The sequence below is a fragment of the Schistocerca piceifrons genome, chromosome 7 (genome assembly GCF_021461385.2).
Source record: "Schistocerca piceifrons isolate TAMUIC-IGC-003096 chromosome 7, iqSchPice1.1, whole genome shotgun sequence".
Classification (NCBI taxonomy): Eukaryota; Metazoa; Arthropoda; class Insecta; order Orthoptera; family Acrididae; genus Schistocerca; species Schistocerca piceifrons.
The window spans coordinates 199123895-199141519 of NC_060144.1; the positions used below are offsets into that span (position 1 = coordinate 199123895).

Consider the following 17625-nt stretch of genomic DNA (forward strand, 5'->3'; position numbering starts at 1 on the left):
GTGTTCCAGTGGCCTCTTGAATTTTTTGTTTTAGCTAACAATTTTGAGAAGTTTTGTTGGTATTGGTATTAGTTGTGGCTTAGTAGTATTAATAAAAGTAGTTGTTTTCTTAGTAGAGAGAGAATTTCGAGACGGCTATTGTTAGTTCCATAAATGGTTTTTCTGGTGTAACTGAAGGTAGGTAACGTAGACGTACAGTTTTTTTCAGTAGCTGTAAAATTTTACCATGAGTGAGAAATGTGGGCTCTGTCGTAGGTTTGTGAGTAGTGGGGTACGGCGTGGGATTTGTTCAAAGTATTTTCATTGGGGGGAATACAGTGGGGAAGCCAGTGGGCATTCTAGCGAGATCCTCTCCTGGGAATGCAGAATATGTAGTAGAAATAGTTCATAGAGGAGCAGAGTCGTAATATCTGTGCCCTTCGGGTGCAGTTAAAACACGCAAAGGAGAAACTAGATAGGTTGAGGAGGGTGAAGGATGCTGGCGAATGGGAACTGGCAGTTGGCAAGAAGGCAGTTAGCTGGAGGAGGAGGAGAAGGAGGCGGTGGTGGTGGTGGTGGTGGTGGTGGTGGTGGTGGTATTCAGACAGTTATACTTTGTGTATATGCGATAGATTTGACCAACTGTCAGAGTTCAGTGGAGAGGAACCTCTCGTAGCTGTAGGTGTAGGGAACATGCAGCAGTCCTCAGCAGTTAGTAGGCCTAGGTCAGTTGCAAAGTCTAACTGAATGAAGAAGGTTCTGCTGCTAGGTAGTTCGCATCGTAGAGGAGTAGGCCTGCAGTTGCAGGAAGTGTTGGGGAGTGAGTACGAGGTCACCAGCGTTGTGAAGCCTAGTGCAGGGTTGGCTCAGGTGGCTGACAGCATAGTGGAGTCACTGACAGGCGTAATCCACTTAGAGGTGCAGATACAATCGTGCTGAAATCATCACGTCATAAAGTTTGGGAAGTGTTTGTGACAAGATTGTTCAACTTAGAGAAAAAACATCCGACATACTGATGTGTATACGTATTAAGGTACGACATACAAAAATAGCTGCTCTTATACCGGTTACGCCCTGTATATGGGCTCACTCATACGAGTCGTCAGGAGCGTTTTCTCTGTATTTTGGCAGGTATTTGCTAATTTGTTTTTGCATTGTGTAGCTGCTGTCAGCCCAAGCTAATATTGCTCCTCGCATCTTTTATGTGACGCCTAGCGTCGACGTGGTAAGCGTCGGTTTGTTCCTCGTTACAAACAAAATGATCTTTAAAGCGGAATTTTACGTGCCTTTTCAACAGAGTGGTCACAAATTAGTCAGATGTGATATTCGTTTTCGTGATGTGTGTTAACAGGAATGTTAAAACACGGCGAATAACCAGTACTCTAGCAGCGGGACCATCGGCCTGGCCCGTGCCGACTGCTACCGCCATGTAGCAGTGCTGCTCAGTCGTTGCTGGAGTGCTGGTTGTTCTTCGTGCTTTAATATTTCTGTTAATACATACCACTAAAATGAATAACACACCTGACTAATTTGGGACCGCTCTATCAAAAGGGCACCCTGTATACTGACCTTCTCAAGATGGCTATTCTACTGGAAAATCTAAAATTCTCAGGGATTTACATTTCATCTGGAAAAATCAGAGAAATCCAAGGGAATATCAGGAATTTCATAGTATCTCAGGGAATTCTGTGTTTTTTGACTTATCATTGGAATTTCATTTTATTGAGTTTTGTAAATCACGAATTTGAAAATATTTAATTTTTCAACGTATGTTAATATTATGAATATTATTTCTATAAATTATCGATTTTTGAAAACTCTGGACAAACTACCTCAGCTGAGAGGGAGAGAGGGAAGAATGACGCCATCTTGCTCCCCATACCTGGAATTCTGCTGCGCAGGGTAGCCGCGTGGTCTATGGCGCCTTGCAACGGTTCGTGGGGCTTTCACCCCCCCCGCCCCCCCCCCCCCCCCGCCCCCGCCCTGGAGGTTCGAATCCTCCCTCGGGCATGGGTGTGTTGTCCTTAGCGTAAGTTAGATTAAGTAGTGTGTAAATCTAAGGATCGATGACCTGAGCAGTTTGGTCCCATAGGAACTTACCACCACCTGGAATTCTCAGGGATTTTAAGTTTCAGTAACCACACTGCTTTGCCTTCCAGGTTGGCTGATAAATAAGTCTGGACAATTTATAATTTTATGCAACATTGTTGGAGAAAGCGATCTTTATTGTCATAAAATTATTTCAAATCACTCTCAATCGCAGCCGATGTTAACGTCTTACCGGTTTCGGCCTTTTAATTATGGACCATCATCAGAGTTTGCACTGTAATGACAAAGTAAAAGTAGTATATTACATAGAGAAGGCAACGATGTGAAAGTATACTCTAAAACATGGAACAGCGGCAGAAATGTTTATTTATAGAACAGTCGCAGAAATATTCATTTACAATACCAGTAACGTCAACGACTTAAAAATCGACATGTATACTATTTTAACATAAGTCCTGCATTTTTACTGCTCTTCTTAAGATATTTTGATTGTAAGTTCCAACTGTTTCTAAGTTATTTGTAACAAATAGTTTCCTCTTGTGAACAGTGATGTATTGCAAATTATCCACCATAAGATAATGTGGCTAAACTGGCGCCACTTCTGTGAACAACCCCATTTTTATCTTTGGTGAGCGATATCGACCTCCAGTGTTACACAAGCGTCAAGTACATCTTTGACAACTGACAGACATATCAACCTGGATGTCTCCATGGAAACGGCGTTCTAATATGTAAGTACTGGCCCCAAGTGATGGCGCGCATATACAACGACGCATTAGTTTTTTCTGCCTTTTTTTAGGACTTTAAGTAACAGACTACCAATACAAGTAAGTCAGTACGTATAATAATCGTATTAATACGCCATACATTTGGTTTTATTACGAATAAGTAGCAATCGCTATATAATTAGCGATCTTATTGTATTAATTATTTCCTCCAGACGACGCTCTGGACCTCAGTTAACGAATTACTCTTAATTTTAATGCATTTTATGTGGCTGTAACATAGATTATTAACCATAAATGAATATAAACTTGTTTCTTGATTAATTAAATTTAAAAGATAACTGTTTAAAAATGAAGACTCAAAACGACATGTAAGTCGTTCCCCATTGGCCGACGGTGGTGCCTTAGGCTCTGGAGCGCCCTCTCTCTTCCCTATATAACTCGTGGCAGCTCAGCCATCATCAGTCATAGTGACTGAGACCTCGACAGCGGGTTAGACGCAATCGGCGGCATGCAGATGGCTAATCATGCATCGTTATAGAGTATATTTTTATGTAATTGACGTCTCTGTGTAATATAGCACTTTTACTTTTTTATTACAGTGCAAATTCTGATGATGGCCTGTAATTAAATGGCCGAAACCGGCCAGAAGTTAACATCGGCTGCGATCGAGACTATTTCTAAATAATTTTAAGGCAATGATGAAGATTGTCTAACCTGAACTTGAAAACTAAGCGATGCACTTATTTGTTGCAGACCTGTCGAAAGCGCAGCGCACGCTGTCGTATAGCCTCATCAACTTCAACTTCGAGTGCATCGGAACGTCGCAGACGGACGACGAAGTCAGCATCGCCAAGTCGCTGTCGGAATTCGGTCGGCTCATCTCCAACATCGAGGACCAGCGGGACATGATGGTCAGTAGTCGCGTGCAGCTTGCCTCCGGGGAAATCAGGGCCGCGCTTTTTACAGCTGCTCGCCGGGATTGGCAAAAAGTCACGCGAACGTTACGCATTCGCCATCACAGAACTGGACGTGAACGCTGTGGTGATTTACTAAGCAGCATGCTAGTGGAAATATTGTTCCCGTACAATATGTTACCTGTAGCAAAAATTATCATTATTTTCCACCTTATTTTTTTCACTTACAGCGGTTTGATTGCGATTAATTTCCAACTTGAAGAATAATACTTTGGAAACTGCATGCGTTGGTACGGCAGAAGGTAAAGTCGTACAGCATTATGAGCCGGTGGATCCAAAAGACTGCTTATGGAGAAGGTTTTCTTCTTATGTAAACAGTCTTTTTCTTTCGCAAGGTGGCAGTATTGGTGTGTTACATTGTAACTGTTGTGATTTGATTTGCTATTGCTGACAACAAAAGCAACACTCTTGTAGTAGTATTATTCGCTAAAATCTGTAACCGAAATCTTTAAAGAAAAATGGCAGGATCAAATGTGAATAAGTGAAAAAGACCAGGAGTATTTCGAATGACTAACACTATATTGCCTATTGCCTTTAGACTGAAATACAACTTGGTTACAATATATTGGAATCTTTCGTCAGTTTTCAGTGATATCTCCCTTTAGTTTCAAAAGAAAATCCTTTTTGATGTCCATAAGCTGACAGACTAACCTCTCCGTACTTTAGAAAAGTCCAGAATAGCAACTCGTAATCGCATAATCGCAAAACCCAGAACGTTAATCAAGATCTATGGAGGTATGTTTCGTCCATACGCATTTAGTTTTTATTTATGAAAGATCTTCAGTGACCTGTAATACATATTTGTTACTTACTTGTAATTATTGCTTAATGAATTTATTATATGTATAAAAACAAACGTATTATAGGCCCCTTAAGGCGCTTCATATATAAAAGAAAGCGAAACGCTTATGACGATAAACGAACTTCCGTTTAGTTGCAAAGATGGAACATACCTCCATGACATTTGAAACAACTAAGGAACGACGGGAAAACGGAAGAAACTACGATTAATTAAGAAATTATTCTTATAATTAACGTCTATGCGGCCCATTTGAAAAAACACACTGGTTCAATTCTAAGTTTATTTTATATACCCGCTCACATATGTCGCTATTCGTTGCATGATCTCTTTATCGAGACCACCTTAATCCCAACGAGTAACAACCGCCAGCGGCATGAAAAAACGAACAAAGCCCATTTTAACTATCGCTTCCTCTTTAACTTCTTAATTTGAAAACATTTTACTTATATTTCATTTGTGTGCCGGGTAGAAACTGGGAGAAATTAACTACATTTCATTGGTGACGGAAACTACATAGCTTACGTATGAGTATCGCTTGAAAAAAGATCCGATGAAGTTCTAGCTTACAACCGGTCGCAAATGGGGAAATCCACTGACATAAGTGACTTTGACAAACGGCAGATTGTTATACAGGGTGACGCACGAAATGTGTTACCATTTTGTTTTTGAATATAAACTTTGTCAATACAATCAGAAAGGAACATATACTACAACGAAGAGCCGTCCATGGAGATTTGTTCTAACTCAGCACATGCTCAATATGTCCACCATTTTGTTTCCTAACTTCTTTCAAACGAACACTGAAGTTAGTGATTACCCTACGGCACATGTCTTCCGTAATTTCACTGCAAGCTTGAAGAATAAGTCTTCTGAGCTCCATTAAATCACGTAGACGTTTCGGGAAAACTTTTTCCCTTAGGTACCCCCAAAGAAGAAAGTCACATGGATTGAGGTCTGGACTATTGGGGGGCCAATTTTGTCCGCCATTGAAGCGACCTGGAAACTTGAGTGAAATGATCCGCATGTCGAAATGCTCGGGTAAAAACTCCAACACAGTGTTTGCAGTATGTGGCCTTGCTCCATCCTGCATGAACCACTGCGTGTTGAAGGGCAAGGCAGCAGCAAGAAGCTGTGGAATGAAGCTATTGCGAAGCATGCTCAAATAACGCTCGCTGTTCACAGTTTCTTCAAAGAAATAGGGTCCAATAAGTCCGTGACTGGAAATTGCTGTCCACGCTGTAATCCTCGGAGCATAATGTTGTCGTTCATGAAGCACTTGTGGGTTTTCAGTGGCCCAAAAGCGTACGTTTTGTTTGTTAACTACACCGTGTAAATGAAAATGCGCCTCGTCTGAAAACCAAATGTTGTTGAGAGTTTCTTCCCTATCCTCCGCCCACTGAGCAAACAGTAGTCTCTGCTGCTTGTGTTCTTCAGTGAGCTTCTGTGAACAGGTCATCTTGTATGGGTACAAATGGAGGTCACTTTTAAGAATGCGTTGAACGGAGCATCTGGATATTCCCAGTTGCACTGCTGCTTTTCTACACGATTTCCCGGGACTTCTCTGTACAGCAACTCGTACCGCTTCAGTATTCTCCGACGAACAAACAGGCTTAGGCCGAGGTCGCTTCGCTTCCAATACTGTTCCTTCCTGTACAAATTTATCGTACAACCTGTGGATGGTCTTCTTGCAAGGGACCCATCGTGTGTCAAACTGTTGTCGGAAACGCTGTTGGCGAAAACGCCTCTGAGTCACAACAAGGCTTTTCGTTTCATGAAAAAGTAACACAATTGTCGATCGTTGCTGTGTCGTCAGTCTTCCATTGTCAGCCATTGCTGCTTACTAGTCTCCTAGCGGCGGTATCGTGAATTACATGTCATTTCGTAACTCATTTGTTTTTCCAAGCTCTGCTGGTACTGCTGTAGAGATCCGAGCGGGATATCTAATGTGCGTCGTAAATTGTGAAAGAAATAATTGGTAACACATTTAGTGCGCCAGCCTGTAAGCCGTCGCCGATGAAACCACGATGGGTCGACAATGGGTTGGACGTGCATGCCTCGTCACAGAACATGTAGATCGGAAACTTGCCCCCTATGTAAAGGAGGCTGGTCAGTCGTCTCTGGCAGACCTGATGACGAGAGTACAATGCTGGTGCAGGTACAAGTGATTCGAAGCACACCGTTCAACGCACGTTATTGAACATGGGCTACGCAGGTGATGGATCCTCCTTGATGATCCAACGATATTCCTAAGAACGGTTTCACGGACACGGAATCATCAGGGTTGGACCGTGGCACAATGAAAACGTGTCTCGTGGCGAGATGTATCACAAACTCTACCTTTTTAAACCAGGTCGATGGTGAAGTGTGGAAGCGCAGTCATGCAAGTGAACTGCAGCTCGAAACTTGCACCGTGCCACAGATTCTGACCGGTGGGGCCAGTATTGTGTTATGAGGGACATTAACCAGAGCGGCGTTTCTCGCTTTCCATTATTACTGACGTGCGCGCACGAACACTGAAACATTACAGCGCAACTACGAATACTCCGTTCCATTCTGCGTAGTTCTGCGCTGCGTACTCGTGAGCGTGACAATTATGGACAACGTGAAAATTATTGCGTACCTCCTGCCTCATTTGATACTCGATGTCTTCCCCCGACGACGATAGCATCCTCCAAAAGGACAATTGTCTCTGTCAGGAGGCCAGATAGTGAATTCACTTTGATGTCTTGGCCAATAAATTCGCTTGAGTTTAAACCGATGGAACACATCTGGAAAGCTATCGGGCGCCAGTTGCGCGCGCGCATGCCAGCGGCTCCTAATGTATGGGAACTACGCGACATGTGTGTAGACATTTGATGCCACATACCTACGGAAACCTGCCGGGGACTTGTCGAATCTTGTGTTACGTAGAAGTGATGCTGCAGTGCATTACCTTCTAAAGTTTGAGCAACACGGTATTAAGCAAGTGATCACAGAGTTTTGGCTCATCACTGTACACTACTGGCCATTAAAATTGCTACACCGCGAAGATGACGTGCTACAGATGCGAAATTTAACCGACAGGAAGACGACGCTGTGATATGCAAACGATTAGCTTTTCAGAGCATTCACACAAGGTTGGCGACGGTGGCGACACCTACAACGTACTGACATGAGAAAAGTTTCCAACCAAATGGCTCTGACCACTATGGGACTTAACATCTTTGGTCATCAGTCCCCTAGAACTTAGAACTACTTAAACCTAACTAACCTAAGGACATCACACACATCCATGCCCGAGGCAGGATTCGAACCTGCGACCGTAGCAGTCGCGCGGAGTTTCCAACCGATTTCTCATACACAAACAGCAGTTGACAGGCGTTACCTGGTAAAACATTGTTGTGATGCCTCGTGTAAGAAGGAGAAATGCGTACCATCACGTTTCTGACTTTAATAAAGGTCGGATTGTAGCCTATAGCGATTGCGGTTTATCGTATCGCGACATTGATGCTCGCGTTGGTCGAGATCCAATGGGATGAAATCGGTGAGTTCAGGAGGGTAATACGGAACGCCGTACTGGATCCCAACGGCCTCGTATTACTAGCAGTCGCGATGACAGGCATCTTATCCGCATGGCTGTAACGGATCGTGCCGGCACGTCTCGATCCCTGAGTCAACAGATGGGGACGTTTGCAAGACAACAACCATCCGCACGAACAGTTGGACGACGTTTGCATCAGCATGGACTATCAGCTCGGAGACCAAGGCTGCGGTTACTCTTGACGCTGCATCACAAACAGGAGCGCCTCCGACGGTGTACTCAACGACGAACTTGGGTGCACGAATGGCAAAACTACATTTTTTCGGATGAATCCAGGTTCTGTTTACAGCATCATGATGGTCGCATCAGTGTTTGGCGACATCGCGGTGAACGCACATCGCAAGCGTGTATTCTTCATCGCCATACTGGCGTATCACCCGGCGTGATGGTATGGGGTGCCATTGGTTACACGTCTCGGTCACCTCTTCTTCCCACTGACGGCATTTTGAACAGTGGACGTTACATTTTAGATGTGTTACGACCCGTAGCTCTACCCTTCATTCGATTTTTGCGAAAACCTATATTTCAGCAGGATAATGCACGACCGCATGTTGCAGGTCCTGTACGGGCCTTCCTGGATACAGAAAATGTTCGACTGCTGCCCTGGACAGCACATTCTGCAGATCTCTCACCAATTGAAAACGTCTGGTCAATGGTGACCGAGCAACTGGCTCGTCAACAATACGCCAGTCACTACTCTTGATGAACTGTGGTATCGTGTTGAAGCTGCATGGGCAGCTGTACCTGCACGCGCCATCCAAGCTCTGTTTGATTCAATGCCCAGGCGTATCAAGGACGTTATTAGGGCCAGAGGTGGTTGTTCTGGGTACTGATTTCTCAGGATCTATGCATCCAAATTGCGTGAAAATATAATCACATGTCAGTTCTAGTATAATATATTTGTCCAATGAATACCCGTCTATCATCTGCATTTCTTTTTGGTGTAGCAATTGTAATGGCCAGTAGTGTATTTTACTGCTACGTTGTTGCTCTCTTTGCTGTTGTCGTTCCATTGAATCAGTTGTTCTCATCTTAATCCGCGTCCACATCGACCGTGCCGCGCCGCGCAAAACCAAGAAAAGAGGATCGTCGCGTCCGGTATGGACGTCAACCGCGCTGCTCTGCGCAACAACGAACATGTTTTGCGCAGTGTCGGTGCATCACAGGAAATGGTTCGTTCGAGCGCGGCTTTGTTTGGACAGCTTTTCTCGTTTTCCATTATTACTGACGTGCGCGCGCGAGCTCTGAGACATTACAGCGCGTCTACGAGCACCGTGTTCCATTCTGCGCAGCGCGCTCGTGAGCAGTGCTTGGCGGCGCGGCGCGTCGGGTTTGCACAGGTGTTTGTGTTTCACAAAATTGTAATTTCGTATCTAAGACTGCAAGCATTCCACCAATACTCGGAAGAACCTATTAGAAAAGTATTTATTTCACATCTACTCGTTCAACAACACCAAGTTATGCTGCTTTCTCTAATTCCGTCATATTGATGAGTGCAAACTTGTTAAAAGAAATTCGTTTTCTTCTGATTATATAAAGAGATAGGAAGTTGGTTATTATTGGTGCAGAGTTAGCACAATATCTGCTAGCAAAATGGCAGTCACGATACTTTGACGTTGTTTTTGTTTTTTATTCTTTTATACGACAGTGGAATGAAGATTTAACAATGCCGTGACCGTTTCGACCAACCAGTCCTCATCTTCAGACTACGAATTGATAAAAAGGGGACACAAAGGTTCTATTGTGTGATGTATGTTATCAGCCGAGTAACAATTTACGTAGTGATAAAAAAAATACCTAAAGGCACAGGGTTCATATGAGTTCCTTTGTCTTGTCAACAGTATTAAAGGATACAGTTGATAGAGGTCGACTCTGTTTTAGTCGGAGTGAATGACGAGTATACTGTGAACACTACCGTTTTCCAAGATGACAACATCCGAGTTCACGCATACGCTCTTGATTTGACGAAAAATTACGCACACTGTCGCTCCTCGATTGTCTCCACCAAATTTTCCGGTTTGAATCCCAAACAAGATATCAAAGACTATTTGCCCGTTCGAAAGCAATTACTGAATTATAAAACGTTCTTTTGTGTGTGTGTGTGTGTGTGTGTGTGTGTGTGTGTGTGTGTGTGTGTGTGTGTGTGTGTGTGTGTGCGCCTGCTTGCGTGCTTCGTTATCGTTAGAGCACAAACTCAGCTAGGCGGAATGGTGTTGAAAATTGTCCTTGAATTTTAGAAAAAATCATCTCAGCGTTCACCTGCATTGGCTTGGGGAAAGTACGGAGAACTTCCGTCGTAGTACCTGGACGAGAGTTTCAAGCTTGCTCGTGAAAGCGGACCTAGGACCATAACTACTGTAACATTTCCCTCTGTCTGGAAGTTATAGCACATAAGGAAGATATTGCTTAGCTCATAATGTGCGGTACCGTCATCTCAGTGCAGCAACACTCTGTTTTGGTAGCTGGTGACGTATGACTCAAATACCAGACTACGGGAGATCAGGCACACCTGGTTGCTGTCACCAAGACCCTCTACCTAATTGGACATGACTTTGAAGTACTGTAAATGGAAATTAAACATCTTCTCCCGATTAATTACAATAACGTGTCTTTCGGAACATGGGGTTTGGCTCCTGGCCTTTATTACTGTGTGTCGTCTCGAGGTCGGCGTGTTGATTGTCTGGATTTGCCAATGTTAGTGGTAGAGAGTGGCCGGATGCCCTTCTTGTCGCCACCTTTTCCCACTCCTACACCCCTTGACCCGCTCCGGACGGAATTCGTGTACTCCCCTACCGACAGCGTTTAGTGTGCGAACGTCTTCTAAATATTTGCGAATCGTGTAACTGAATCGAATCGTAGGTACCATCCCGGTATTTAGCTATTCGAATGTGGAAAGCCTCCTAAAAAACCACATCCAGGCTGACCGGCACACCAGCCCTCTTCGTTAATCCTCCGGATGGATTCGATCCCGAGCGGCGCTTCTCACTGAATCCCAGAAGCGGCGTACTATAACACGCGGGGCTCCCCGGGGTGTATGGAAGACTCATCAACGTGCGCTGTTGTCGCCAAATCTTATTTTACGTAGGAATCTACCTCCCTTATTTTAGGTGGTGATGATAGGTTTCAGAGTTTTGTACATATCAAGGAACCTAAGTTCGTATCTGGAGGAAAGAGAGATTTTGTTCTTTCAGTTGGTGCAGCAGTGACGTCAGCTTCTTTAAAATGACCAAGTAACTATAAAATTTCGATACGCTATTTTAATATCTCTCTGTCAAATTTTTTTCTTGTAACAAAGTTGTAACTCATCAAGTTTCTTAAGTGGTGCCTGTGCTGTTTGCTCTCATGGAGCAGTAAATCGTTTTCATTAGCGCCAAACCGAAGTTTGCATGGGTAATCGAGTTTTTATTGGACTTCATAGGGGTCCTCTAACACTGCAGTTATTCTCTTAGTTTTACTTTTCTTCAGGTAGTGCTAGTTTTAAGACATCTTTCAATGACACAGTTGGATGTAAGCACAGCAGACAAAAATTAGTCACCCGCAGGAGACATCACGGTAATGCTGTGTATTTTATGGCCTACTATATTTTCAGAGACCTGCAGCGTAGTATTTTAAAAATAGATCGTATAGTTTACAATTTTTTCATGCGATAACGTAATTAGTTCGTTATTCCAAGTAAATGTTGTTTTCAGCAATGAAAAATCAAAATAATAACGATGAGTTATCAAGAAAAATTAAATTAACTAACGATAATTAGGAAGTATTAGAGATGAGTTGTAGATTATAGCCACCAAAAATCCTACGGGGGTGGGAAATACCTCGGAAAGAGAACGTCGCTGGTTCTGTTGGTCACTACGCTGTGTGTCTATATCAGCTTACGTACTCGTATTTCACGTGACTCTAGGTACACTAACGTGTAAATGCTTATTTACTACGTGATTTGGTCAAGGAAGTTGTCGCCGTCATCGTCTGTATTGTTGTTCTGGTCAGTTTCGCCATCTTTCTGTGAGACGTCTCAGCTACAATATAAAACTATTTGTAGTTACTCGTATTTTTTAATGTCTATCTTTATACTTATATTGACTTCATCAGCTACCTTCGTTTAGTTCTACTTTTGACATTTGGTTGCCCTTTTGGAAATTATCCCCAACATTACTAATATTACTACAGAACCACCCCTAATTCACATTGACATATTAGGTTCTGTGGAGAATAGCTGCTGCTGCATAATGCCTCATATCCTGATGAGCACTGCTGAACTTTCCATTTGAGTTTCTTTGAAACACATTCTGAAGCAACTGAGGTGCCACAGTCAGTGTACAACGTTGAAGTACCTTCATACAGGTAAATTGGTTTAACCAAAAAAAAAAGTTTTAATTAAAATTAATCGAAATGATCAACACAAATTCACCAATTACTTACGAAATATTTTGCCTGTCAAATTTTGCTTTCTATATTTGTTGTGATTTCCGTTTTGTACGTATTGTTAGCGCTTCCATCCTCATGTCACCCCTGATCTGTGAGCAAATTATAAATACGATATTTTAATCCACTGAGTCATACTAAAAATTGGGAATCACGGTCATATAAAAACATACAAAAGTAATTTCATACATGAGACACGTCACAATTGTGAATCAGCGCTTGATTGACGCCATAATAATGATCTCACAAGCCACCATAAGAAAAGAAACTGTCTTAAGTGGGCGATTCTGGCAGGGTTTTTAGCCAGTTGCGGTGGTTGAGATGAACAACTTCAGGTGACACTGGGCGTTCCCGACTCTTGCAGTATGGTGGCAGCACTGACGTTTGCCATATTGAAGAGGAGCAATAAATTACTATTTAGCACTGAATGATACTAAATATTACGCAAAGTTTTTCATTGGTTTTCAGTCTTTAGTATCAATCTTCATTATCATCTCAAACGTCAAATGAAGTTGTGAACCTGCACCCTTGGACATACAAGGACCGCAAGAAAAGTTTATCAGCGGGAGTTGTGTACACTATCTGATCAAAAGTATGCGGACATCCATGAGTGGACTTCAGTATGGGATGTTTCAATCCTTCACGTTTATGAGGCTTGAAGTTGGTTGGCAACACTTTCAGTGAGGTGTGTGAAGGTCTGTCTGTACAGGAATGGCAGTCCAGTCTTCCTCAAGAGCCTAAAGCGGAGAAGGAAGTGAAGTTGGACGCTGGAGTCTGGAGCGAAGTCAGTGTTCTAACTCACCCCAAAGGTGTTCCATTGGGTTCAGCCCAGGGCTCTGGACGGGCCAGTACATTTCAGTAACGCTAGTGTCCTCGCGGTTTCAGCTTTATGGTGGGGTGCATCGGCATGCTGATACAAACGCTCATCATTTCTGACTTTTCCTGTACTATACACAGTGAACAGTGCTGTAAAATGTGTTCATATCGTTTCAATTTTAGCATTTTCTTAAGCGCAATAAGGGAACCGCACCCGTGTATCACGAAAACACGCAGTTAACGTAACACCACCACCACCACCACCACCACCGCACTTCAGTATTGGCATTACATTCGACAGGTATCATTCTCTATGCACTTGCCAAATTCATACCCTTCCTTCCAATTACCACAGAGTGTACTACGATTAATCATTCCAAATCACTCGTTTCCAGTCATCCTTTGCCAACTGGCGTTGCTCTTTACTCCAGTTGACATAGCATTGATGGCAGAAATGTGTGACATGTGAGGAGCTGCTCGACCTTCGTACCCCATTGGTTTTAACTTTCTAGTGTGCGAGGTGGACTGCTGGTAACACTTTGGAAGTTACGAATGATTCCTCTCGCTGATTTCATTCGGTTTCTGACAGTCACGTTACGCAATGCCCGAGGTACCGGTCCATCAGTACATGTGGTCTGCATGGTCTTGAATTTACCTGTAATTGTTCCTGCACGTTTCCATTTCACAATCGCATCCCCAACAGTAGACTTTGGAAGCTTGAGGACGGTCGAAAGGTTCCTGACGGATATGATACTCAAGTGTCATCCACGTGCAGTTACTCCTTTTGTACCGACAACACAGTATCTCCGCCTACTTATAAACTGTCCGATTCTCGTGACATCCAATGGTTTATTCCTTATTATATATGGGTGTCCGGACACTTTCGGCCATATAATGTACGAGGTGTGGTCAAAAAGTAACAGGAGTTTTTTTTTAATTTTGTGGGCTTTATACATCCAGTTGTATAAATTTTTTGTCGCTTTGTTGATACACATGTTCCTGATGTTGGTTTGCATTTTCAGCTGCTCTGAATATTTAGTTTATTGTTGACAGTCAAAAAGATTATAGTGTTTTAGAGTACTCGGCAAATTTTTACTTTCGAAATATATGGACCAAAGAATTTACATCAACTTTTGCTTTAAAAATGGAACAGAGTGCAGCATCGCATTGGAAATGTTGACTGTAGTTTTTGGCGAATCTACTATGAGTAAGACAAGAGTTTACGAGTGACATAAATGTTTCAGAGAGGATCGAGATGAAGTTGAAGACGACAACCGCCCTGGACGCCCTAGCACATCAGTTGCTGACAACAATGTGGGAGAAATAAAGAAAATGGTTCTGGAAAATCCCCGAATGACCATCAGAGAGGTTGCTGCTGATGTGGGCATGTCCTTTGCCTCATGCAAAGCAATTTTTTCGGATGTTTTGGGCTTGCAAGTTATAACAGCAAATTTTGTTTTGAAATTGTTGAATTTTGACCAAAAACGACTCGGCGCAGTCGTCGCTAAAGAATTGCTGGATGAAATCGAGCCAGAACTTCTAAAGGAGGTTACAACAGGTGACGAAATATAGGTATATGCGTATGACGTCGAAACCAAGGCCCAGTCGTCCGAATGAAAAATGCTTGATGGACCAAGACCTAAAAATATTCGACAAGTCCGATCGCATGCGAAGGTTCTTCTCACTGTTTTCTTCGATTACAATGGGACTGAGCATCGTGCCTTATGTTCGTACCGTCAATGAGGAATACTACCTGAAAGTTACGCGCCGTTTACGTGAATCAGTTGGAAGAAATTACCAGAATTGTGTCCATCCCCGGTAGCTGAGTGGTCAGTGCGACAGAATGTCAATCCTAAGGGTCCGGGTACGATTCCCGGCTGGGTCGGAGATTTTCTCCGCTCAGGGACTGGGTGTTGTGTTGTCCTAATCATCATTATTTCATCCCCATCGACGCGCAAGTCAAATCGAAAGACTTGGACCCGGAGAACGGTCTACCCGACAGGAGGCCCTAGTCACACGACATTTACATTTACCAGAATTGTGGCAAATCCAGCCTGGAAATAGCATCACGATAATGCTCCCGCTTACATCTCAATGTTTCTTCGTGATTTTTTGGCAGAAAACAAAATCTTTATGTTGCCTCAGCCGCCGTATTCGCCGGGCATGACTCCCTTCGACCTCTTTCTGTTCCGGTGCCGAAGAGGACCGTGAGAGGACATCATTTTGCCACCATTGATGAGGTACACACAGAACCGCTGGAGGAGCTGAACACCATAACGAAAAATGATTCCAGAAGTGCTTTCAAGTTTAGATAAAGCGTTACACAAGTGTATAACATCTGAGGGGAATTAATTCCAAAAAGAAAAAGTTGATGTGATGAATAAAGATTCTTTAAGAAAAAACTTCCCGTTAATTTTTGATCACACGTTTTATATCGACAAGAGGTTCGTATTTGCGTGATTACTTTGTGGAGGCTCGATATTTACGCCTAAAACATTAAAAGGAATGTAGGTGTCAGTTTCGCTTCGTATAATGATTGGCTTGACCATCGTTGTATGGTGTAGCTGATGACAACTTTATTGCTATCGTATGTTAGTTCGCAACACGGTACAGGAACTGCCGGCCGGTAGGCAGAATCCCCACATTGCTGATGAGCAGCGCTGGCCGGGCCGGCGGTTATTGCGATTGCGACAGCGCGCAGTGCCGGAAGCTCTCGTAACCCGTCCTGTGCCGTTGTGGCTGTGGAGCCAGGGACAAACGCACGTCACGGTCGCCGCGCCTGCTATGACACGCGCCTGGCGTGTTGCTCTACTAGCAGGTGAAAGCCTGCTACGCGAAAGCAAGGTGCGTGGGGAGATGTTAATGTTCATCAGTGGTTCCCAAATTGGGATTAGTTACCTCCTGAGTGGTGAAATGAAACTTTATGAGGGTTAAGCACAAAATAGGTTCGATGAAGTTTTATGACCACTCTAAATAATTTTTTTTTTAAATAACTACCTTTACGGTAGACTATAATAACACAGGGCTGTTCAGGATACGACTAGGCGAGGAAGAGCGCTCCCGCTCGCTTGCCGGCTGGGTAGTGATACAGTGAAGCGCCAAAGGAACTGGTATAGGCATGAGTATTCAAATACAGAGTAAACAGGCAGAGTACTGCGCTGCGGTCGGCAACGCCTAAATAATACAAGTGTCTGACGCAGGTCAAATGGTTCTAAGCACTATGACACTTAACATCTGGGTCATCAGTCTCCTAGACTTAGAACTACTTAAACCGAACTAACCTAAGGACATCACACACATCCATGCCCGAGGCAGGATTGGAACCTGCGACCGTAGCAGCAGCGCGGTTCCGGACTCAAGCGCCTAGTACCGCTCGGTCACAGCGGCCGGCTCTGGCAAAGTTGTTACTGCTGCTGTTACTGCTACTACACTGGCAGGTTATCAAGATTTAAGCGAGTTTGAACGTGTTGTTATAGTCGGCGCATGAGCGATGAGACACAGCATCTCCGAGGTAGCGATGAACTGGGGATTTTCCCTTCCGACCATTTCAGGAATGGACCGTGAATACCAGGAATCCTGTAAAACCACGACATTGCTGCGGCCGGAGAAAGAACCTGGAAGAACGGGACCAACGACGACAGAAGAGAATGGTTCAACGTGGTAGAAGTCCAACCCTTCCGCAGATTGCTGCAGATTTCAATGCTGGGCCATCAACAAGTGTCAGCGAGCGAACCATTCAACCAAACATTATCGATATGGGCTTTCGGAGCCGAAGGCCCACTCGTGTGCCCTTGATGACTCCACAACACAAAGTTTTACGCTTCATCTGGGCCCGTCAACACCGACATTGAACTGTTGATGACTGTAAACAAGTTGCCTGATCGAACGAGTCTCGTTTCAGATTGTATCGAGCGGATGGAACTGTACGACTGTGGAGACAACTTCATGAATCAATGGACCCTGCATATCAGCAGGAGACTTTTCAAGCTGGTGGAGGCTCTGTAATGGTGTGGGGCGTGTGCAGTTGGAGTGATATAGGACGCCTAACACCTCTAGATACGACTTTGACAAATGACACATACGAAAACATCCTTTGTGATCAGCTACATCCATTCATGCCCATTGTGCATTCCGACGGACTTCGTCAATTCCAGCAGGGCAATGCGACGGCGCACACGTCCAGAGTTGCTACAGTGTGGCTCCAAGAACACTCTTCTGAGTTTAAACGTTCCGCTGGCCGCCAAACTGCCCAGACATGAACATTATTGAGCATAT

At 43.8% G+C, this 17625-nt stretch overlaps 1 protein-coding gene across 1 annotated transcript in view; it reads left to right on the forward strand.

Moving 5' to 3' along the window:
• LOC124805077 (rho GTPase-activating protein 10) overlaps nucleotides 1–17625 on the forward strand; it is a 596619-nt gene that overhangs the window by 348348 nt on the left and 230646 nt on the right. The window contains exon 2 of the mRNA XM_047265509.1: nucleotides 3510–3667. Coding sequence (XP_047121465.1) covers nucleotides 3510–3667 — 158 coding nt within the window. The remainder of the gene's footprint in view (nucleotides 1–3509; nucleotides 3668–17625) is intronic.